At 38.6% G+C, this 22,389-nt stretch overlaps 1 protein-coding gene across 1 annotated transcript in view; it reads right to left on the bottom strand.

The window, feature by feature from the left end:
* ADAM28 (ADAM metallopeptidase domain 28) overlaps window positions 1-20,258 on the bottom strand; it is a 43,477-nt gene extending 23,219 nt beyond the window's left edge. Inside the window, exons 1-10 of the mRNA XM_036314067.1 lie at window positions 20,246-20,258; window positions 19,426-19,529; window positions 16,772-16,848; window positions 15,280-15,358; window positions 14,025-14,101; window positions 11,788-11,980; window positions 10,040-10,111; window positions 9,067-9,138; window positions 4,802-4,971; window positions 307-391 (exon numbers count right to left, since the gene is read on the bottom strand). Of these exons, the coding sequence (XP_036169960.1) occupies window positions 307-391; window positions 4,802-4,971; window positions 9,067-9,138; window positions 10,040-10,111; window positions 11,788-11,980; window positions 14,025-14,101; window positions 15,280-15,358; window positions 16,772-16,848; window positions 19,426-19,529; window positions 20,246-20,258 (942 nt within the window). The remainder of the gene's footprint in view (window positions 1-306; window positions 392-4,801; window positions 4,972-9,066; window positions 9,139-10,039; window positions 10,112-11,787; window positions 11,981-14,024; window positions 14,102-15,279; window positions 15,359-16,771; window positions 16,849-19,425; window positions 19,530-20,245) is intronic.
* Between the last annotated feature and the right edge of the window lie 2,131 nt (window positions 20,259-22,389).

The raw sequence follows: 22,389 nt of genomic DNA, 5'->3' as shown, positions 1-22,389 counted from the left end.
TATAAATGTGTTTCAAGACTGTCCAGATTGCTTTAAGATTTATTCAAATTTAGGGTATTCCTTTAAAATAGTTATTTTCATAACTTCAATGTTTTTCCCCTGGAATAACCCCATAAACAAGATAAAACATTATGATCATGCTGGGTTTATACTGGATATGCAAGATACATTCAACATTTGAAATTCAGTGTTAATCAGCCATGTCAAGACACTGAAGGAGAAAAACTATACTATCTTCTCAATAAATTCACAAAACAGAGCATTTGACAGGCTTGAACACAGACCAATTGATTATCTTAAACAAACCTTAATGATGCCAACAGAATGGTAAGGAGAGCACATTGTGGACATGAAAGCAAGACCCACAGTTGTTCCAGCAAGTTCTGTTGCCCTGAAAGAAATTGATATGACAACTTATGATTCTAAGCTTTATTTTCTATAGACAATTCATCCACAACTCTACATGGTTAACAGAGAAACTCACATTGTGAATCATCATTCTAAACATGTCCTTCTGTTTTTGTTCCTGGACTGGTAGTTTAGTTGGTTAGAGTTTCTTTCTTTCTTTTTTTTTTTTTAAATATATTTTATTGATTTTTTACAAAGAAGAAGGGAGAAGGATAGAGTTAGAAACATCGATGAGAGAGATTGATTAGCTGCCTCCTGCACGCCCCCCACTGGGGATGTGCCCGCAACCAGGGTACATGCCTTTGACCGGAATCGAACCCGGGACCCTTGAGTCCGCAGGCTGACGCTCTATCCACTGAGCCAAACCGGTTCGCCTGGTTAGAGTTTCTTATCAATATACTAAGGTTGTGGGTTCAGTCTCCAGTTAGGCAAGGCACATACAAGAATTAACCAATCTACACTAATAAAAGACAAAGATGCTAATTGACCATACCTTTGCTATGCCCATCAGCCAATCAGAAGAGTATGCAAATTAACCCAACAAAGATGGCTGTTAAATTTGCATACTGCAGGCAGGGTGGGACAGCGCAACCCACCCCCCCGCCCGCCGCCATCCAGGCCTGCCCTGTGTGATCCGGGGTGGCAGGGTAGGGCAGAGCCATTGGCCTCCCGCCACGCCTCCATCAGGGCCTGCCGTGTGCGACCCGGGGAGGTGGGGAAGGCGCCGTGGGATCGGGCCTTCCATCTGCCACCTGGGGAATGGGCCTAAGCCAACAGGTGGTTATCTTCCGAGGGGTCCCAGACTGTGAGAGGGCACAGGTTGGGCTGAGGGACACCCTCCACCCCCCCACCCCCCCTCCCCCCCGCACACCAATGCACAAATTTTTGTGCACCGGGCCTCTAGTTAATATATAAATAAGTAGAAAAACAAATTGTTGTTTCTCTATTTCTCTCTCTCTCCCTTCCTCTCTCTCTCTAAAGTAAATAAATAAATGATTTAAATATTTTCTTATTTTTTTTAATTTGATGAGGCATTTTTCTTATACAATGGTTGTCATGTCACCTAAATCTAAGCACCTGAATGTAATCACTTTTAATATTTTATATCTATCATTCATGATTATTATATTTTCATTGTGGAACACATCCCTTGTCAGAAAATGTGTTTTTGTTTCATTCACTAGGGGGGCCCTCAGCTGAGCCTGCCCCCCTCACAGTCAGGGAGCCCTCAGGGGATATCCTACTGATGGCTAAGCCACAGCCTGGCCTCCATCTGCAGGAGGCAACTAGCTGATCAGGGGAAGGTACCACACCCATCACCCCACTGCTGCTCCACTGCCAGCCGCTGCAGATGCCAGCACTCAGCTCTCGCAGCCGCCAAGGTGTTTTCGTCAACACGGACTCCAGTCCCTTCACCATGAAAAAAATGACAACTTTCTTTAGGCATTTTCAAGATGTCTCTTTCATAGAATATGATCTTTCTTTTTCTTTCTTTCCTTTCTTTCTTTCTTTCTCTCTCTTTCTTTCTTTCTTTCTTTCTTTCTTTCTTTCTTTCTTTCTTTCTTTCTTTCTTTCTTTCTATCCTCACCTGAGGATTTTTTCCATTCATTTTTAGAGAGCGTGGGAGAGGGAAAGACAGAGAGAAACATCAATGTGAGAGGGACACATTGATTGGTTGCCTCCTGCATGAGCCCTGACCTGGGCCCCGGCCAGGGAGGAGTCTGCAACTTAGGTATGTGCCCTTGACCAGAATCAAACTGGGACCCTGCAGTCTGCAGGCCGAGGCTCTATCCACTGAGCCAAACTGGCTAGGGCAGGATATGACATTTATTAGCCCCTCCAGCAGCGGACCTCCATTTTTTCCTCCAGGAGTGAAATGTAAAAACCCTGGATCACCTTCTTGGATTCTTATTACCCAAGCAAGTAGCATACTGCAAGCTTAGCCAATGAGCAGTCAGAAAAAGTGTTTCCTGTGCAGCTCACACACAGAGGTGGGACTTCTGGTGCATGGCAGCTGCCAGGCCCTCTCTCTCCGGCCCTTTGCAGCCACAGCAGCCTTGTCGAGAAGGATGTCCAGAAGGTCATCTGGAAGACGTCTGGTCTAATTAGCATATTACCCTTTTATTAGTATAGATTGTCACACATGCTTTCTTTTAATTTATATTTTCCTGTTATATATTTTTATAACCATTCACTTTTATTTTCCTTTAGCACTTTTTAAGTATAGTAGGATTTGGAAATTGGGCCCATTCTGAAAGATTTTGTGTTAATGAACCCTATATGTTATTGAAATATTTGTCTTATTGAAGAGGGATTTGAAACACTTGCATTTATTTATGGAGATGATGTATTTGGTCTTTAGTAATTCTAATTTATTTTTCTCATTTTTTAATGATCTCACTTTATTTCTTTGTTATTCTTCTGCTGCTATCTCTTCAAGATCCTGGTCCTCATTTGTACTAGAAATTTGCAATATATGCATCATTAGTGTCATCCCATACACCGGGAGGTCACAGGTTCCATTCCAGATCAGGGCACATACCTAGGTTGTGGGTTTGATGTTCTCTCTCACATTGATGTTTCTCTCTCTCTCTCTCTCTCTCTCTCTCTCACTCTCTCTCTCTCTCTTTCTCTCTCCTTTCCCCTCTCTCTGAAATCAATAAGAATATCCTCTGGTGAGGATTTAAAAAGAAAGAAAATAAATTTACTTAGTAGTTGCAGTTACATTTAAAAAAAGAACCTATATCTTCCCACTTATCAACATCAAGAATGGAGAATATTAATTTTTGCCATGCAAAATGAGGAAATTACATTCACTGTGGAGTGTTCAGATATCTGTTATTTTAAAATGATATTGATCTCTTAAAAATTATATTGTAAATTTACTTATACTTACATCTACATTTGTTTAGGTTCAATCTCACTACTAGCTCATTTATAAAAAATAAAATATTTCCCCATCTTGAAGTTATCTAGTTTGGTTCTAATTTTTAGTGAATAGAATATATTTAGACTCTAAAGTCTCTACCTGGTTACACTGAGATACAGGCATCTTTTGTTAATTTGTCAGGTAAATGGTAAACTTTCTATTTACAAGTAAAGAGACAATTATTTCTTTCCATCATATATTTTAATCTGTTTATTTTAACCTATTCAAGAAATTTACTTGACATTTGATTTCCAATTTTTTACTTATGCACCTGTTATCTTATGTGTAATTTGTATCTTTCTACCCTACTCCTCACATACAGGAATACACTATAATCGAGCATGGCCCTGGAGCCAGTCTGGTAATTGGATTCCCTTACTACTTACTAGTTTAAGATCTTGAAAAATCATGAATTTTCCAAAAATGATGTTTTACCTTTGGTGGGCCCTTGAGTCTGGGTGACCTTCCCAAATGAAGGAACTGTGGCTGCTGTTCTTCAAAGATAACCCCAAAAACTGGCTTTGCAGTATTCACATCCTGGGTGCCTATGAACCTGGATAGCCTATGACTCACTCTTGACCAACAGAACAAATCATGTGACCATGTCATTTCTAAAATTGGGTCAAAACAAAGCCTTAAAGCTCTCTCCTGGGCCTCTTAGAATGCTTCTTCTGGGAAAAGTGAGTCACCTACTAAGATATCCAAAATCCTAAGACTGCCAAGTTAGAGGCAGTCCAAGTTAGCCACACGAAAAGCTGTATATACAGAAAGATGACCAACCAGCCCCCCTTCTCCAGCCACACCAGGCAAATTATCAGCCATACAAGTGAAGAAGACTTAGTTTAAGTCAAGAGGTTGTGAGCTGATGTTTTATGCTTAATAGATAACCAGCAAACAATATTAATTCTGACAAAATCTAATTTCTTGCTGCTTCCTTCTATCTGATACAGCTGCAAGCTATCCAGCAGAATTTTCTTGATCTTTCTTAAGGCAAATGTTCAGCACTTTTTGTATAATTTACAACTTTTATATTTATTTTCCCTGTTTGTTTTTTTTTAAATTAGTCATTTCAGCAGAATGGTAGAGGTGTGTAATTAGAATGCAATATTCAATTTATCTTCTATTCTAGAAGTGTGTCCTGAATAGCGCTTAAAGCTAATCAATTCTTTTTAAATAGTAAATCTAAATTCATCTGGCCATCCTCTAAACCAGTCTTTCCTTTCTGTGCATCCAATAAAAACAGACAAACTTCTTGTGAATCATTACTAAATCATTGGCTTCTCATAAAAAAGAAAAGAGCATATTCAACATAAGGTCCTAATGAATACTTTTAAAACTTTTAACCTTCTATGTTAAACCATGTCCCCTTACCTTATACCCTGAGATACCACTTGCTTTGCCCGGGCTTTGAGAAGTTTTATGCTAAAAACAACATAACATAAAAAGTGGGGAATCTATACATACGTGATTAACTGAGCAACATCATGACGCTTTCTTCTAAGGAGGACATCCCCCCTCCATTTAGAAAAGTTTTCCAAGGTGAAGCTTGCATTTGGGGTGATCTTTATCTTATCCTCATCATTCCAGATTTCCATCCCCACCAAGGCCACATGAGTATTGAGCTTTTTATAAACCTGTCCAAAGAGAAAAAAATGACAAAACATCAACTTATAATGGTGACATCATCATTTAATATTCTCAATATACTTTAGATTTTCAAACTAGTTATAACACCACTGTAAAACTTTCTTTCTAAACAAACTTGTGAATGGAAGTTACAATTTCTTTCTTGCAGAGGCTGGTATCCCCATTCTTAGGCAAAACAAACACCCTTAGATATTTCAGGTCTGTAAATTCCTTTTTTTTTTTTGAGAAAAGGTTCTTTTGAGACAAACCTTTTTTCTGTCTGCAACCTCAAGAAATATAATTTTCTATTAGTGGTTCATTACTATTACTTCATTTAACTCAAATGCCTTGTAGCATTCTTAGAATCTTCATGTTTCAGAACTTAGCAAGGTTGAGTCAGTGCTGGTTTGGACAGTAGTAAAGAAACGTGCTTTGTGGAAAAGTCCTACATCTGGAAGTCACAATGAAATAAGTGGTCCTCTAATTCTGATAACTGAACTATAAACCAAATGCACTACAATGCACATAGAATAACCTTTGGAAATAAGTTAAGCTTATGAGACAATACGCTTACTCTAAAGATAAAAACTTAAATAGCTGCTATAGTTTCTAAAACTATAGTGCTGGTCAAAGGATGAAAACTGCCAGTTTTATGATGAATAAGTTCTGGGGATTGAATGTAGGGCATGGTGATTAAAGTTAATATTACTATATCATACAATATAGTTGGAAATTGCTAAGAGAGTAGATGTTCAATGTTCTCCTCAAAATAAAGAAATGATAATTATGTAACATGATGGAGGTGTTGGCAAACCTATGGTGGTAATCATTCCGCGATATGTAAGTATTTCAAAGCAATGCTTTCAACACCTTAAACTTACACAATGCCATATGCCAATTATATCTTTGAGATATACTGAAAAAAATCCACAGTGACAGGTGTTCTCATGGGGCAACATTCTGCCACATTAAAAGTAGTTTGTAAAATAATAAAACATTTAGGAATACAACTATCACCAAAAGAGAAGTAAAAATCTAACAAGATTAAAATCCTCTCTATTATTCCCTCAGCTTCCTTATTCCTTTCTTGCTTTACTTTAGTCGCCTGACAAAACTCTAATCCTGGCTAAAGCTCACTCCCCACTCTGCCTGCCCCGCATCATGCCTCAGAACCCCGACAGGGAAAGCACGCCATGCTGACTGCTTCCACATTGAAGCCCTGGCTACTGACCTCAAGTGGTCTTTCCCACACTCCAGAAACCAGCTGCATTTCCAAAACCCATTCACTCTCTGCACATTGTTTTCATACTCACTCCTCTTTCTTTGAAATTCTGACAGTTTCTTTTAAATCCTCACTTTAAATGGATGCCCCTGCTTATCATACTCACTAAGCATCTAGAAGCAATCAGGAGAGAACTTCCACAAGTTCCTACCACCCATCCATCTACCCCCTGGCCTACACCTGTTGGAACAACCCATGCCTCTCCTTTCTTACGATGAATGCTCTGTGAACTGAAGGACAACTCCTCTATTCATGCACCAGATCAAAGAGCTCTTCCAGCAACTCTTCCATCTTCCTTCTATGGAATTGTTTCCCATTAGCGGCAAAATGGGGGTTAGAGGATGAAAAGAGAATTTCTCTTTATGACCTTTCTCCCTCCAACTTAGGCTCCATTTCTCTGTTCCCCTTTCTAGCAACTTCTGGGGAGAATTTTCCATATTTTCTGTCTCTAATTTCACTTCTCTCACTGTCTCTGGACTCACTCTAATCCTGATTTACTGTTGTACTCCACAGAAACTTGCATCTCCAGGTGACCAATAACCTCTACTTTGTTAAAAGCAATGTCAATCCTTAGTGCTCAGAAGCATCTACAATCTTTGATCATTTTTCCTTTTATAGATTTCTGTTTCAAGTAGCTTCTAGAAGAACAGTTCTCCTGGTTTTCCTCCTACCTCACTGTCTACTCCTTCTTGATCTCTATCAGTGTCTCCTCCCCTCTAATCTCTCCTCAGAGAAGTACTTCAATGGGGTACTTTGGGTTTCTTTTCTACTTATCTAGGCCCACCCCCTTGGTGAGCCTGCACCAACAGTTTCTTGGCAAACTATTTCTAGAAAGCTCTAGATAGAAAATATCTTAAGCTTTGAGTCCATGTACTCTGGGTTGAAAGTATTCACCACCTCCAGCATTGTATCAAGAAAACAGCAAAACAGACCTTGTGCAAACAAATGGGGGTGGCTGTGTTTCACTAAAACTTTATTTTGTAAAAAGGCAGCAGGATGGATTTGGTACACAGGCTACAGTTTTCTGACCTGTGCCTTCTCTATCTGTGCTGGGGACTTACAGATTTATATCTTACAGATTTACATAAAAACTCCAATCTTATATTTGCAACATTTCTACCTGGAAATCTTTATACAAAAGGATTTCTCAATGTTCATTTGTCCAAAATGAAAATCCTAATCTGTCCTCTGAGTCACCATCCCCTCCCATGTTCCCCCGTTGTTTGTTCGTTAAGTCAAAACCCTTGATGTCACTTGACTCTTTTCTATTTTTGTAATTCTTATCTCCACACATGTCATAACCCTGTGAGCTATTCTCAATAGACCCATTATCACTGCTTTTTCTCTAACCACCGTCATCTCTTGCCTGATTTATGGCATAATTCCCCTATCTCATCTTGTTTCTGCCCTTGTTTTCCTTCCTTTTATTTTCAACACAATGGCCAAGATCATCTTTTAAGAACACACATCTGACCATGTCATACCTCAGGCTCCCAACGTTCTCCTCACTCATGAAGTCCTTACACAGAACCACCAGGCCTTCAGGTTTTGGCCACTGCTACCTGTCAGATGTCATCTCTCACCCTTGCACAGGTTTACTACATTCTGGCCACAGTGGCCTTTCCACTGTTCCTCAAACATGACAATCTAGGCTCTGCCCTCAGGTCCTTTGCTCTGCTTTGCCCACCTCCCATTAGGGTCAGAGATAATTCCTTCAAGTCTCTACTCAATTGTCACCTTATTAGAGAGGCCTCCTATTTAACACGGCACCTAAGATGAATCTCTCTCCTCTCTCTCTCTCTCTCTCTCTCTCTCTCTCTCTCTCTCTCTCTTTCTCTCTCTCACTTTATTTTTCTTTATAGCAATTATCACCATCCTACATACTCTTTATATGATTTATTTGTCTCCTTAAACAAAAATGTAAACTCCCCTGAAGCAAAGGATATTTGTCATTTTTGTTCCTCACTTTATTTCTGTAATTTCAAAAAGTACCTGGCACAAAGTAGATGCTCAAAAAATATGGCCAGTACTTGGGGGTTTCCTTAAGAGGAGTGAGTCACCATGATCTTTGTGGTGAGAAGACAAAATAGGACCTTGGCCACGGAATCCACTTTTATTTTCTTTCTACCCTTAGATGATGTGTAGGACACTAAAAGTGACCAACCCTTTTCAACTAAGCAGGCTAACTGTATGCTCAAGTAATAAACTAAATATTAATATTTAAATCTTTTAAAAAGGTTAGATTATAAAATCATGTTTAAAGAGCAGATCAGCAATTATGTAATCAAAATGGGCTTGAAATCTGACCAATCTAAGTTCAAATTTTATTTCTATCATTTTTCTATTTTTGTGATTTTAGAAAAGTTCCTTTGCTTCTCAGAATCTGATTTCTTTGCTATAAATTAGGTTTGATAATATTTTAGTGTTGTTTGATGATTCAATGATATAACCTATTGAAAGATGTTATTGTGCCACAGCTTGCCTTATTTTGCTTATTTTATTTTCTGCCCGTGATTGGCTTTCCCTTGAGACTTGTTTGTCAGAATTTTTATACTGGGTTTTGGGACAAGAAAAACCATGCAGACACCTGTATACCTTCATGGAGCTGAGACTAGTGTGACAAATAGGTGAGAAATGTCTCTGTCCTGTAATATTAGTATTTAATTAAGTGGCAAAGGTCGTGGTCACCCTTCAAAAGGCAGTCATCAGTATTAGTCTTAAGAGTGTTGACTTTCTTTCCCTGCTTCATGAGTACTCACAGAAACACCCAATGTTACTGCCTAGCAAGAGTTAAAATCACACCGAATAAAATGTGTCATACCATGTTGACGTAATTGGCCATCTCAAACACCCTCTTTCTTATTTTCTCTGGATCTTGATTGTACTTTTTAAACTAAAAGACAACCAAGACGAAAAAAATGGGCATTGATAGGAATAAACATAATGGGAAGGTTTAAAAATAAAGGCATTCTCAGCTTATTTTACTTATCAGTGTTTATAATTCATGATCAGTTACAAAAAGTTAGAAACAAATTCTTTCTTATTTTTCTAACCATATTAAAGCATTTTAGGAATAGAGATGATGTTTCATCCCCTAAAGTACTAACTCAGTGTAAAGCTTTAAGATTTTATTACAAATGTGTTTCAGCTAAATACCATCATTCCCTAATTTGTGCAGAATCAGAGCCAGGAATAGATTATTCATTTAAAAAATATGAACAGTAAATGAATTTAGTATAATAAGAGAGGTCAAAGTTTTAGAATCTGAACTAATTAACTTGTGTTATCAAAGTACAGAATTTTTCCTTTGAGATCATACATGTGGGTCTCAGATTTAGAACACACAATATATGAAAATGCATTCTTATAAAAGAAGTTAGACAATGAGTATTATAAGAAAGCACTTTTTTCCAGAAGATCCTATTCATTTGCCCTTTATATTTACCACTTCCTTATGAGCATAAAATCTAATTTACCAATGACTTAAATAGTAAACAGAAGCCAAAATGACAAAGAAATTTAATTGGAAACTGAGTCTGGAGCTCTTAAGATAAAAAGAAAGGACATTAGAGTATAAAAATGTCTTGTAGGCATATCATATCCAGTGCCCATTCCTGGAAAGAAGAAATCGTATCAGTCTAATTATATGTCAAACTTTTCATAGGTTCAGAACAATTGGTAAAAAAGAATTACTCATAATCATGATTTTTAAAAACCAATCCATAGAGCTAATACTCACATAATAAGTTAAGGTAGGAGAGGATTTAAAAAGACACATTTATTGATATAGTTACCTCACCATTATCCAGGACCAAATAATATTCTATGTATTTCTTTTGTTCCCAAAACTTCTGGTCATTTAATTTCTGCAATCAATATAACAAGAAAAATTACTAAGGCAAGACCTTTCTCTGCAAGATTCTTTCTTTTATGAGATTGGTTGTTGTCTGGGGATAAAGGAAGATAAGATTATGATGTTAATTCTAACTAATAAGCCAGAATTATCTATAGACAGGCTCAGAATGTCAGGGCTAGGAGAGATGTCAGCGATATGCTAGCCCAACCCCTTTGTTTTACCAAACAAAGTGATTACACAACTAGTAAATAGGAATGCTGGAATTAAAAGTGTTCGGAGGTTTTTGAACAGTGGACGTTCCCACTATCCTGCTATGAAATAGACAAACTTTGACTTCAGGGTCCTCCTTGTGTTTTTGTTGTGGAGTATCCTTTTATTCCTGTTCCAGGGAACACCCCCTTCTTTACCAATGGTGCCATGCCCAAAGCCACATGACACCTAGTCTGTCCTTTTCTTCCCAGAAAGAGCTGGATCTCTTTCCTACATGCTAAGCTTCCCTATTTTCTGTTCCTTTCTCTCCACAATAAAGCAAAACAACAACAATGAAAACATATTTCATAGTGATTGTCCCATTGAAAAGTAGCAGACATTATTTGTATTAAATAATAAACCATCAAAGTTTATTATGTTGCATTTCTAGAAGTGCTTGTCTTTTAACGGGTAAGTTTCCATTAACAAAAAAGAGTCCTGAAGGTAGACTTTTAGCTATTATCTAATGATAATACTTACCTCCCACCCTCCATGGGAGCAATAAATTTATTAGCAATTACTGTGCACCAGCAGCGCTCTGGGCACTAGGGATATAGCAGTGAAATAGACATGGGCCGTGCACCGAAGGAGCTCACAATAGACAAATAAACACCGACATATCAGATGGGCATTATGAGGCCTCCGTTATTTTAGAGGAAGGCTAACAGTGAGAGGAACTGAGAAGGCATAGCACTGGTGAGGTAGGAGGAAAACAAAAGAGGGAAGAGAGAGAGAGGGAGAGAGAGAGAGAGAGAGAGAGAGAGAGAGAGAGAGAGAGAGAGAGAGAGAAAATGGAAGCATGGTTATTTGCACATGATTAGCAAGGAATTGAGACAGAGACAAGAGGTCTGTACCAGCTAAACCAGGAGATCAGCATTCGCATAGGTAAGAGTGGTTCTTCTGGCTGGTAGCATTCAAATACCCAGCACATTGAACCCAACAGAGATTTGATTTTATTCGGACCAATTCTGCCCACTGCTTATGGGTTCCCCAAATGTTTATAAGAGATGATCTTTTGTAACTGAAAGTTGGATTCCATATATGAAAGCACATTCTAAGCTGCCGTGAGCAGATCCTATATTTACCTTCCTCACTGCCACATCCTCAGCACCAATGGCAGTACTTGAAGAAAGATTGGTTGAATGAATTCATTCATGAAGACAGCAGGATATTTTACCTCAAAGTAATAATAATACTTTACACTGCTGTTTTATGTTAGAGTATTGTGAAAGTTGCCTGCTCCTAGTTGATCCATAAGTACTTCTTTAAAAAAATCAATGTACAATAAGGTTTTAATGTCTCTTTAACCTATTAGTTTCAACAATGATTGTAAAGTTTCAGCAATGTGCAGTTGCTAAGACTAGAACCCAGGGAAGACAGGACAGAATACATGAGAGTGCATGAGAGTGTTCCAAATAAAAATAGAGGTATGCATACAACCAGACTGGTGGCAGGTGGGGTCACATTCTTCCGAGATGTATGTGCCCATATCATGTCATCCATCCCACAGGTGCTGGGAGCCTTCTTTTCATCAGGCTCATGCTTGAAGAGTGCATGCTCCTGTTCATCCTGATTTGCAGGGCTTAAAGGTTCAATGAAGTACCTTTCATCTCCCTGACTGAAGTAGCCCCTAAAAAACATGAGAGTCCAGGCTTCTTAGAAAATATTTCTGCATTTGAGTGCAATAGACTTAGAGACTCAAAAAAGTTACCATTGCCAAAACATTCTAAGCTCATGGCAGTAGAACACAGTGTAACATTACAGCTGAAGATCCCCTTAGAAATTATCCAGGCTTATTCTCTCTATGAGGAAATGGAACCTATGGGGAGAAATGACTTCTGCAATGTCATATAGCTAACCTAAGTCAGAGCTGGCACTAGAATAAAATTTCCTGACTCTTGGTCCAGTGTTCTTCTAATTCCCTTGCCTTGTCTGCTCTCAGGTGTACTGAAAATGGAAGAGATCTGTAGTCTTATATATCAGGGTTAAAACTCTGGGCCTATCACTTATTAGTGGTACTACCATGGGAAATTACTTAAACTCACATAGCTTCATTTTCTCTATCTATAAAATGAGAATAATAATACATACAATAGAATGCTTATAAAAATTGAAGGAGATAATATGCAAAGCATATGATCAATGAATAATGCCAATTTCATCTTAATTCTCTCTGCTGAAGCCCTAAGCTAAGATTCATTGGACCATATTTAGGGAACACCCATTACTCATTAAGCATTGAACTAGAGGCAGGTGGTAAAGAGAGTCATTGTCTCTCCCGTCATAGAGCTTATATTCAAATGAGGAAGATAGATGTTGATTAAATAATTACATTTGACCCACAAATATATATAGTTATATGACATATATGTAATATACATAATTATAGCAGATAATTTCTAAGAAGAAAAGAACAAGGACATACAATAGGGCAAATGGATTTATTATACATAGAATTAGAAGAGTAAGAGGTGACGGGAGAGATAAATTGGGGGATTGATTGCATTGGTCTGCATAATGTGGCAGTAGAGAGAGAATGTAGTGAATAATCTCAGAAAATATTTAGAACATATAATCAATAAGGCCTGATAATGGATTAAAATAAGTAGTTGAAAGGCAATAAGTCATCAAGAACCTAGATTTCTGTATTTGGCAAGTAGTTGGTTGATTATTTACTGTGATAAGAAACACTGGATAAATACCAGATTTTAGAGAAAATTACTAGCTTCATTAAGATTTCATTAAGATATACAGATATGGGAGAGATATGGAGATAAGAAAGAAAAAAAATAGATATTCAAGTCTGGGTATGGGAAGTCTGGATATCTTATTATTGACAGACACATGGGGAGTCCTTAGTACAGAGAAAAAAAATGGATGAGCCTGGACAGGACAAACTAGAGATTTTAGAGTAAAGAGAGAAGGTGAAGAGGAGCTCCCCTTTCCTAAAGGCTCTGACTTTAAAATTGGGACTCAAAACCTATATTTTGAAAGCAAGCAACCAATCAAAGAAAAGCAACTCAGAAAGCAATTCAGGTTTTTAATTTATAAACTACTATAAAGATGGGCCATGTTTCCTTCAAATTTAAAAATTTTTTTTGGTCCTTAGAATTCATATTTCCCTATAGTAACATTATATATATATTTTAAAGGACCGGAGCATGAATTCATGCACCAGTGGGGTCCCTCAGCCTGGCCTGCAGGATCAAGCCAAAACTGGCTCTCTGACATCTCCCAAGGGGTCCTGGATTGTGAGAGGGCACAGGCCAGGTCAAGGGACCCCACTGGTGCATGATTGGGGCTGGGGGGACGCGGGAAGTTGGCCAATGAGGAGGGACCACAGGAAGGCTCCAGGGCATGTCCAGCCCATCTCACTCAGTCCAAATCAGCTGGACCCCAGCACAAGCTAACCTAATGGTTGGAGCATCTGCCCCCTGGTGGTCAGTGAACATCATAGTGAGCAGTTGAGTGGCCTTAGCATATCATTAGCATATTATGCTTTGATTGGTTGAACGGTTGACCGGTCGACCAGACACTTAGCATATTAGGCTTTTATTATATAGGATATATTATTGTTGGCACTATTACAGATGTTCCCCATTTCTTTGGGTTTATTAAACATACCTACACACCCAATCATCAAAGATGCATACAAACTATTCATGAAGTCTTACCTTAGACCTCTACATGTGCTGATGCTAGCTTCAGAAATTTTTGCATTAATAATATGTCCTTGATAATAACAGTCATCCTAAAGAAAAGAGAAAAGGGATTTTATAAAGGAAAGTGTGCATGTTTTTTAGACGATTGCTACATTTAAAATTAAAATTTTGAAATAAGATCTATAATGCTTTAAAGTCATTTTATGCTGAATAACAATCAACTTAAAGATAGTAAAAACATTTTTAAAGTTTTTTATGGTTGAAATCTTTAATATTTAGGTAATGATCCCAAATGCTTACATATTGCTAACTAAATGTTGGTGTAAATGTTTGTGCTTCAGATAAAGGAAAACAGGTTGAATACAGCCTGGAAGCAACAAACATAGATGTATGTTTAAAACCTGAGCTCCTAAAACATTAGACACTTATTCCTTTCTTTGACTAATCAGTCAACCACTCATTATTTTTTTAACAAGTATGAGTTCTTTCCAATGAATGTGTTATTTCTTGATTTATCTAAAGAGTTTCACCAGACTAATTGGATTAGTACAGCACTCTCTGCCTCCATCAGCAAAAGGCACAACGCTCACCCTTTTTCTTGTGTCTGTGCTCCTTTCAACTTTGGGAAAGATGAAGTATTGGCCTATGTAAACCCCTGTGCCACTGCATAATTTTATAATTCTACCATTGAGGAAATAGTCTGGACTTTGAGAAACTAGATGATTTAGTGATCATATATAATTTTCTACTCTTCTAATGAAAATAAGAAGTTCCTTCTGTCCACTTTCCTATAGGGAGCCCTTGAAGGCTGGAAAGGGTTACCGTGTTTGTAAAGGAATGACTTTGTTTTTGTCAAGGTCTTCAAATGATGGAGGATCAATCAAGAAATTACTACTAGCCTGGCTGGTCTGGCTCAATGGTTGAGCATCGACCCAGGAACCTGGAGATCTCAGTTTGGTCCCCCCACCCTGCCCCTCTCAGGGCACATGCCAGGGTTGCAGGCTGGATCCACAGAATGGCGTGGGCAAGAGGCAGCTGATCGATGATGTTTCTCTCTCATTGATGTTTCTATCTCTTTATCCCTCTCTCTTCTGCTCTCTCTAGCAATCAATTTTAAAAAAATATTTAAAAAAGAAAGAAATTACTATTAAATAAAGCACTGATGCTATACATGCTGCTTCCCTTTCACTCCTTGTTTGGCAATGACTGCATTTGGATGTGTGGGTTGTACCCCAATTAACAATAAATCTAGGGTACTCCATCTTACCATGATCTGCGGGCTGGAGGTGACCTCCTTTCCTGTGGAATTATAATGTGTTTCCGTGTAGCCTGGTGCCAAGAGATCCCTGGAGACAAAGAAAAAAGTCATAGTTACTCATGCTAATTACAAAGTTCAGTGATCAAAGTGAGAGCTTTCCCTGGGTGTGCAGTGAAGTTCTAATTCCTGAGGGCCTCGTCCTAACCCCTTACAAGTTCAGGCAGTCGTGACTAGTAGGGGAAAATGTCTGCTTTGTTGTCCGACTTTGCTTACTGGCCTGAAGAAAGACTTGAGGAAGAAATGAAACTGAGGGGAAAGTTGGTAAATAGTGGCTGAAAAGAGTGCTGTTCCTCACCAGTTGAAGGTAACTGCATTTCCTAGCCCTTTAGTCACCAGTGACTGTTCAAGTTTATTGAAAATTCCCTTGCATTTGGCAGTTAGGGTCCTCCCAGCATTTCTGCCGAGCCTTCTTAAAATTCTTTCAATTACTCTCTAGAAAATAGGAGCCTGACTATATTTTTAAAAGAAGTAGGGCAAAGAGAAAAGGAAGTAATGACTGTGTATTAAGTGCTATCTCTGTACTGGCCACTGGGTTAGACTTGTTACATGAGTCATTTAATATAATCTTTTCAACAATCCTACAAAATAAATACTATTCTCTATTGTTCGGATGAGATTAAATAGTTCAGTGGCATAGAATCATGTTTAGGTCTGCCTTAATCCCAAGCCTGTTTTCCTTCCATTACAGTACACTATTTCCAAACTCCAGACAGTTGTGTGTTTTTTTGTTTTGTTTTTTTGTTGTTTTTTTTTTTTGCAAAAGGTGATATTCTATTTGTCTATCTTGCTGTCCTATATGGAACAATTGAGGAATTGAAATAAATTGAAAGCACACATTAGGAAATTGTTTTTGAAATAGTGTATCTATAGGGTAATCAGGATTTGGGTAAGAACTTAGGCAGTGAAACTTGAAAAGAAACGTTGAATTTGATGAACTGGGTGGAGAGGAACGAGCCTAATGTAACATATGAGAGAAATGGGTGGGTTAGTGGGCAGCTGAGTAGGAAGGGCATTGGTGTTGAAATCAGGAGAGCCCAACTCTGGTTTTACCATTGACTGGGTTCTTTGGCCCTAGAGTTTATTTAACTTTTATATGTCTTATTTTTTTACCAATGAAAATGGTTGCAAATTGCTTTAAAATCTAATCTTTCAGTGTTAGAATAATAAAATGAAATAGTGTAGGGGAAGAGTTAAAAATCTATAATTATTTCATTGAATTTGATAAAATGTATGTCTGTTTGCACCTCATTTAGTTTGTTTTATTCCTATAACTGTCAAAATACTAGTAAACTGTTGTTTTACCCAATATGTTTCTACTACTTCAGTAGGAACAAATATTCATTGAAACTCTTGGGCCAGTAGAGAGCAAAAGCTGATTAGCCAGGGTTCACGTGAGACATAAGTAATTGGTGAGGATTATATCAAAAGTAAAGACACTTACTTGGATTTTTTCAAATAAAGCACTGCCATTTTCCCGTTAACTGTCATTTTATACTTCAATTCAGTTTCATATTTTTCCTGCAAAAATGTAAAAACATTTGCTGGCAATTAAAACACACACACAAATATTTATTTTGCTAGGTCTATCTGTTTAATCATTAGCAAGCAATGACTGCTTTTCCTTAACATTAGTGTGTATAATGCCAAATATCTGCTTCTGCCTCTCTTAACAAATCTAACAACTTTGCCAACCAAGTAGATAAATTACGTTGAGACCTTTATATACATCCATCTTTTCCTCCATCCATCCATTCATTTACCCATTCATGCATTTTACAAATATTATTTGAGTGCTGGTTATTTGCAAGATATGGCTTGGTTCTGGAAATTCAACTCGAAGCAATAAAAATTGGTACTTGCTGTCAGAAAGCTTATAATCTTGTAGAAAAACAGACAATAACTGCGAGTTATGTTGTATGATAAATGATATAAATATGGAGGCAATGTGGGATGTCTAACATCTTAAAGGAAGGAAAGGCTTTCCTGAGGACATAATGCATAAGCTGAGGTATGAATTAGCCAGGTGAAGCACGGCAGGGAAGTTATTTGAGAAGGATTAGTTTGCAAAAAGACCCGGAGACCTTTAAGGATCTCACTGATGCTTTTTAGTGTGAGATCTTTTTAAGGCTAAGCGGAGGTCAGAATATGGGCAAAACCAACAAGAATATGTACCCTGGGGCAGGAAGAAGCCCTCAGGAAGAAGAGTCTCAGGTATTCAGAGAAAGAAAAATATCACCTCAAGTAAACCATGTAGATTAGGAGAACTGTCATAAGTTTTAATTTATGTCTACGGGAAGAACTATAGAGGACTATACAGGGCACTTTAAAGATCACATTGGGTATTGAGTTTTGAGTTTGTTGTATAAAACTAGGTTACTAGTCATGGTTACACACAACACCTAATAATTCACTGGGAAGTGACAAGGCATTGCTATTAAAGAGATCTAAAAATGGCAACAACATGTGATTGAGAACCACTTATGATGGACTGAGTGCTCTTCTCTCTGCTGTTGCACCTAAACCAACTTTTCTTCTCCCTTCCCTCTCCTGGCCACAACAGTACCAGAGCTCATCGAGGGACAATAGTGAATTAGACCCATCAGGTCAGGGATATTATGCAGAGATTTACCATCTCCAAGGTCAGGTATTTTGGCCCATATTTCTTTTTAATTATCAATTATTGGTGTCTTCCCTGGGGTCAAAAGTGCATGACTATAAATATCTTATACTGTGGGCCTAAAGGTGGGGAGGCTACTGTAACTTAGTTCATTTTCATAAATAACAGGATGTGGGAGAAATCCCGAGGATGAAAACTAAATCCATGGGGAATTGCTCTAACCACTGGTTAGAAAGGCCATCTGTATATATAAAACCCTGATATGCAAATAGAACCAACGGTGAAACAACCGAACAACTGGTGGCTATGACGTGCGCTGGTCACCAGGGGGTGTGTGCGGAACATGGAGGGCACTGGCTGGGGTGGGATGGTGGAGCAGGTGAGCTGGAGCACCAGACCAAGGTGGGGTACTGGTCGCTGTCATTGGGGTGAGCTTCTGGTGGTTATTAAAAATTATTTGCTCCCATGCGCCATGGTCCTGCCAGGCACTCACACCCGCTGCCAGTGCCTGGTGCCAATCCTGATCGCCCGGCGCTGTCAGTGGGCAGCTGCCAGCCCTGATTGCCCCTAAGGGCTTCTCCACTTCCCCTTGCTCCTTAGGGGCAATAGGGGCCGGCAGCCACCTCTTGCACCCGCTGCCAGCTCCAGAGCCGCTGCTCACACATGCAGCTGGTGCTGGAGCCACCAACTGCACCGGCTGCTGGTGCCTGGCACCAGTCCTGATCGTTTGTCACCAACAACGGGGGTGCAAACAGTGGCTGCCAGCCCCAATTGCCCCTGAGGGCTTCTCCACCTCCCCCTGCAGGCCCCGCTCACACCCACTGCTGATGCTGGCCCAATCGCTCTGCTCCATCAGTGGTTGTGAGCAGGGCCAGTGCTGCCATCAGTGCGTGGGAACAGTGGCAGTGGGAGAGGGGCTGCCGGAAGACAGGGGACTAGGGGGTGTGGTGGGAAGGGCCCAGCAGGGGCATGAAGGATGGGCCGAGACCAACCCCTGTGCCCACCCCATGCTCACTGCCCACAGTTCCTTTCAAGGTGCATGAATTTGTGCACTGGACCCCTATTCTATTTAGTATAGAATAAAAATATTAGGATACAAGATATGAGCTTCTAATCAGAAGAGCCTTCCAGATAGCTGCTTCTATTAGCAATGGAGTTTTAGTGGAGCTTTACTTAAAACATTATTTAGAGGCTGTTTTAGAAAATAATCATTGCTTTTGGAATGGGAGTTTAGCTGACACTAGTATATAGATTTTGGATGAAAGGCAACAGCAGGGAAGAAAACCAGAGTCTGTATGAAAGACATGTGTACATATGTGTATATGTATTTGTGTATTAAGTATAATTATATATTTCTATGTACACCATGTGCATTTATATATTGTATGTATGTGTATTTTGTATATATATATATATATATATATATATATATATATATATTCAAGATTTTTTCCTCTCTGTTAAATCAAAAGCTGTACCTGTTGATGTGGCTTCTTGACCTCTCGTTTATACAGTGGATGAAGTCTTTTGGGGTAAACCACTTCATACTTCTTTACTCCACGGAGTTCTCTTATAGCATTTACTGAAAAAAAGTAAGAGAAGGTTTAACTAATAAGAACTAATAGACTTGTCGGAAATGGTCATCTTTAATGCATTTCTGGTGAATGGTGTCTCCCACCAAGACTTTGAGTTATGTCAGAGAGTTATTAAAGTGCAGACACCAAAAGAGATCCACAAAATCAGAGACTCACTCTTCCTTTCAAATCTTTACTTTAACTTATCCCTTTAAATATTTCCCCACTGAGAATATTTTTTTTAAGTTTTTCCACTTCTCTTTGCTATCTTGGATCCCCGCAGAAGAATAGAGCAAACAGTATAGAGTCTACTCTATACTATAGACAAAAGCTAGTCAAGGAAGGCAGAAGCCAAATGAACCCTCTAAGAAGCTAAATCAGTGTCAGAATGGTAGAATTGAAGCACTCTCAAAACTACAGTGTTAGAAAAATGAAATAACTAATGGGTGTCATTTCAGATTCTAAGATATTTTCCTTGGGTTTCCCAAAAGCAATGCTTTACACTATTGAAAGAAACAAAGTCAGTAAGAAAAGGCTCCAATACCAGCGCCATGGAATGGGCAGGCTCTTTGCAGCACAGATACGCCTTCATTTTTGCATACAACACATGAAAAAATATTTTTTAAAAATTAGAGACACAGACAGAACACTATTACTGGCCTGGAAGGAAATGTCTGAGCCTGCTGTTACCTTAAAAGAGAATTGAAAAGTTATCTCATTTAACCTCCTTTCTGCATCTTGAAATCTCATCTCAACATTGAATCTAGAAGTTATTTTTGAGAGATATTCAGTTCTTCCAAAGCTAACACTGGAATTTCTATTTCCTTTTATTTTTCTACTAGAGACCCAATACACAAAATCTGTGCAAGGGGCTCGACCCTCACAGCCGCAATGGCTTGCCTTGGCCTTCACAGCCCCGGCTTTGTCCAGAAGATCGTCCGGAAGGATATCCGGAAGGTCGTTCGGCTGCCCAGTCTGATTAGCAGATTACACTTTTATTATAGATTTATCCACATGGTCCTGTCCCTGTTCTGTGCAGAGTGGAGCCTAAGGAAATGTCAGCAGATCTGCTCTCTGGTCGCTGAAGAGGCTGCAGGTCCACACGGAATGTAGATGCAGGAGGAACCAGGGCCCAACCCAGCGGCTGACTGACACCAGGACTAGAGACGCTTTAGTTGTCTGTGTGGAGTCGGAGGCTCTCTAAAGGTAACCCTACCTCATTACACTACTCAAGCCTATGTCCTATGATAACACAAATTTATGTTACCCTGGTTGATCTTTTAACAAATAGGACTGAGGATTTTTGTTAGTCACCTTGAATGACTGTTCACTTATCCCAATACGTTCCAAGAATAAAGACTTATTTTAAAAAAATTTCTTTAAAAACTAAAGCATACATTTTTAAAATTCCTGGTGATGTCAATTTTCTTTTATTATTTTAGGATGTCTTTATTTCATTTGATCACTCAGGAGCCATGTACATCTAACTTTAAAAGATAGAAAAAGTGATAAAATTATCTGCAAATTCATTGTGTCAAAAATGAGGTGTTCACATGATGAAACAGTTTTTCATTCAGTGGCCTGAGATTTACTCTTAGCAAGATTTCAAAGGTACCTAAAGCTGTGGCATCAGTACTAGAGTGCCTTAACTTTGGGTTTAGTTTGGTTTTTAATTATTTGAAAAGAGAGGATAGGTTAAGTGATCTCTGGCCAGTTCAAGGAGTCTACAATTTCATGCAAATACATACAGAACCCCCTATAATCTCCTCAAAGAGGCAATGCTCATTTGAATAAACTTCTAATCAGTTGATAAAATAAGTCTGGCCACATAGTCACACTTCCAGAACCACATCTGAGGTTCCCTCAATTACTTGTTGCTGTTTCACAGGTAATCACTGGCCCTCTTTTATTTCTATTTAATTAATTTTGGGTAAAAAAAAAACAAAAAAAACCCACATTGGTTATAAACAGCTTTCATAACATAAGTCCAAAAACCTGAAGGAACATCTAATCAATCATTGTCTTTTCATTAAGTGAACATTTTGGTAATTATCACACTTATTTCAAAATAGTATGATGTTAAGAGGTAAGAAAATTACTCCTGCCAGAAAGTAACTAATCGTATCGGCACAATTCTCCACAGTCCCCTGTAACTCTGACACCAAACAAGCATACCAAGAGGCATGCGTGCTGGCGGGTGGCTTGTGTCCAATCAGTGCAGTCAGTCCCGTTAATACAGAGCTCTTGAAGCCATATATTCACCAATGTTGCAAACAGAGTAACTCTTTCTAAAACGCTATATGAAAAGTCATTTTCATCCATAATACACATCATTTTGACAGGAAATATTATCCAAGCTGCCCTCGGGTCATAAAATAATACCTACCCAAATAATTCTTTCCATAAATGCATAAAGTAATACACATGCACATTCTCCATTCAGAAGTGGTGAGTAAGGAACAGGCTGATCTGACCAACAAAAGTTTGTTTGTTTGTTTTTTGTTTTTTTAAATATATTTTATTGATTTTACAGAGAGGAAGGGAGAGAGATAGAGAGTTAGAAACATCGATGAGAGAGAAACATCGATCAGCTGCCTCCTGCACACCTTCTACTGGGGATGTGCCCGCAACCAAGGTACATGCCCTTGACCGGAATCGAACCTGGGACCTTTCAGTCCACAGGCCGACGCTCTATCCACTGAGCCAAACCGGTTACGGCAACAAGTTTTCTTTAATACACACTGATTAGTATCTAATCAGTATGCTTCTAATTAGTATCTAAATTCTAGGGTTTGGTGAAATTCGAAATTACCAGCTGATTCAAATATGTAAAATAGTGGAGAAATTTATTTTTTCAACTATTTTTTT

Source organism: Myotis myotis, unplaced genomic scaffold (genome assembly GCF_014108235.1).
Source record: "Myotis myotis isolate mMyoMyo1 unplaced genomic scaffold, mMyoMyo1.p scaffold_m19_p_6, whole genome shotgun sequence".
Taxonomy (NCBI): domain Eukaryota; kingdom Metazoa; phylum Chordata; class Mammalia; order Chiroptera; family Vespertilionidae; genus Myotis; species Myotis myotis.
This window is presented reverse-complemented; position numbering and strand designations above follow the sequence as displayed.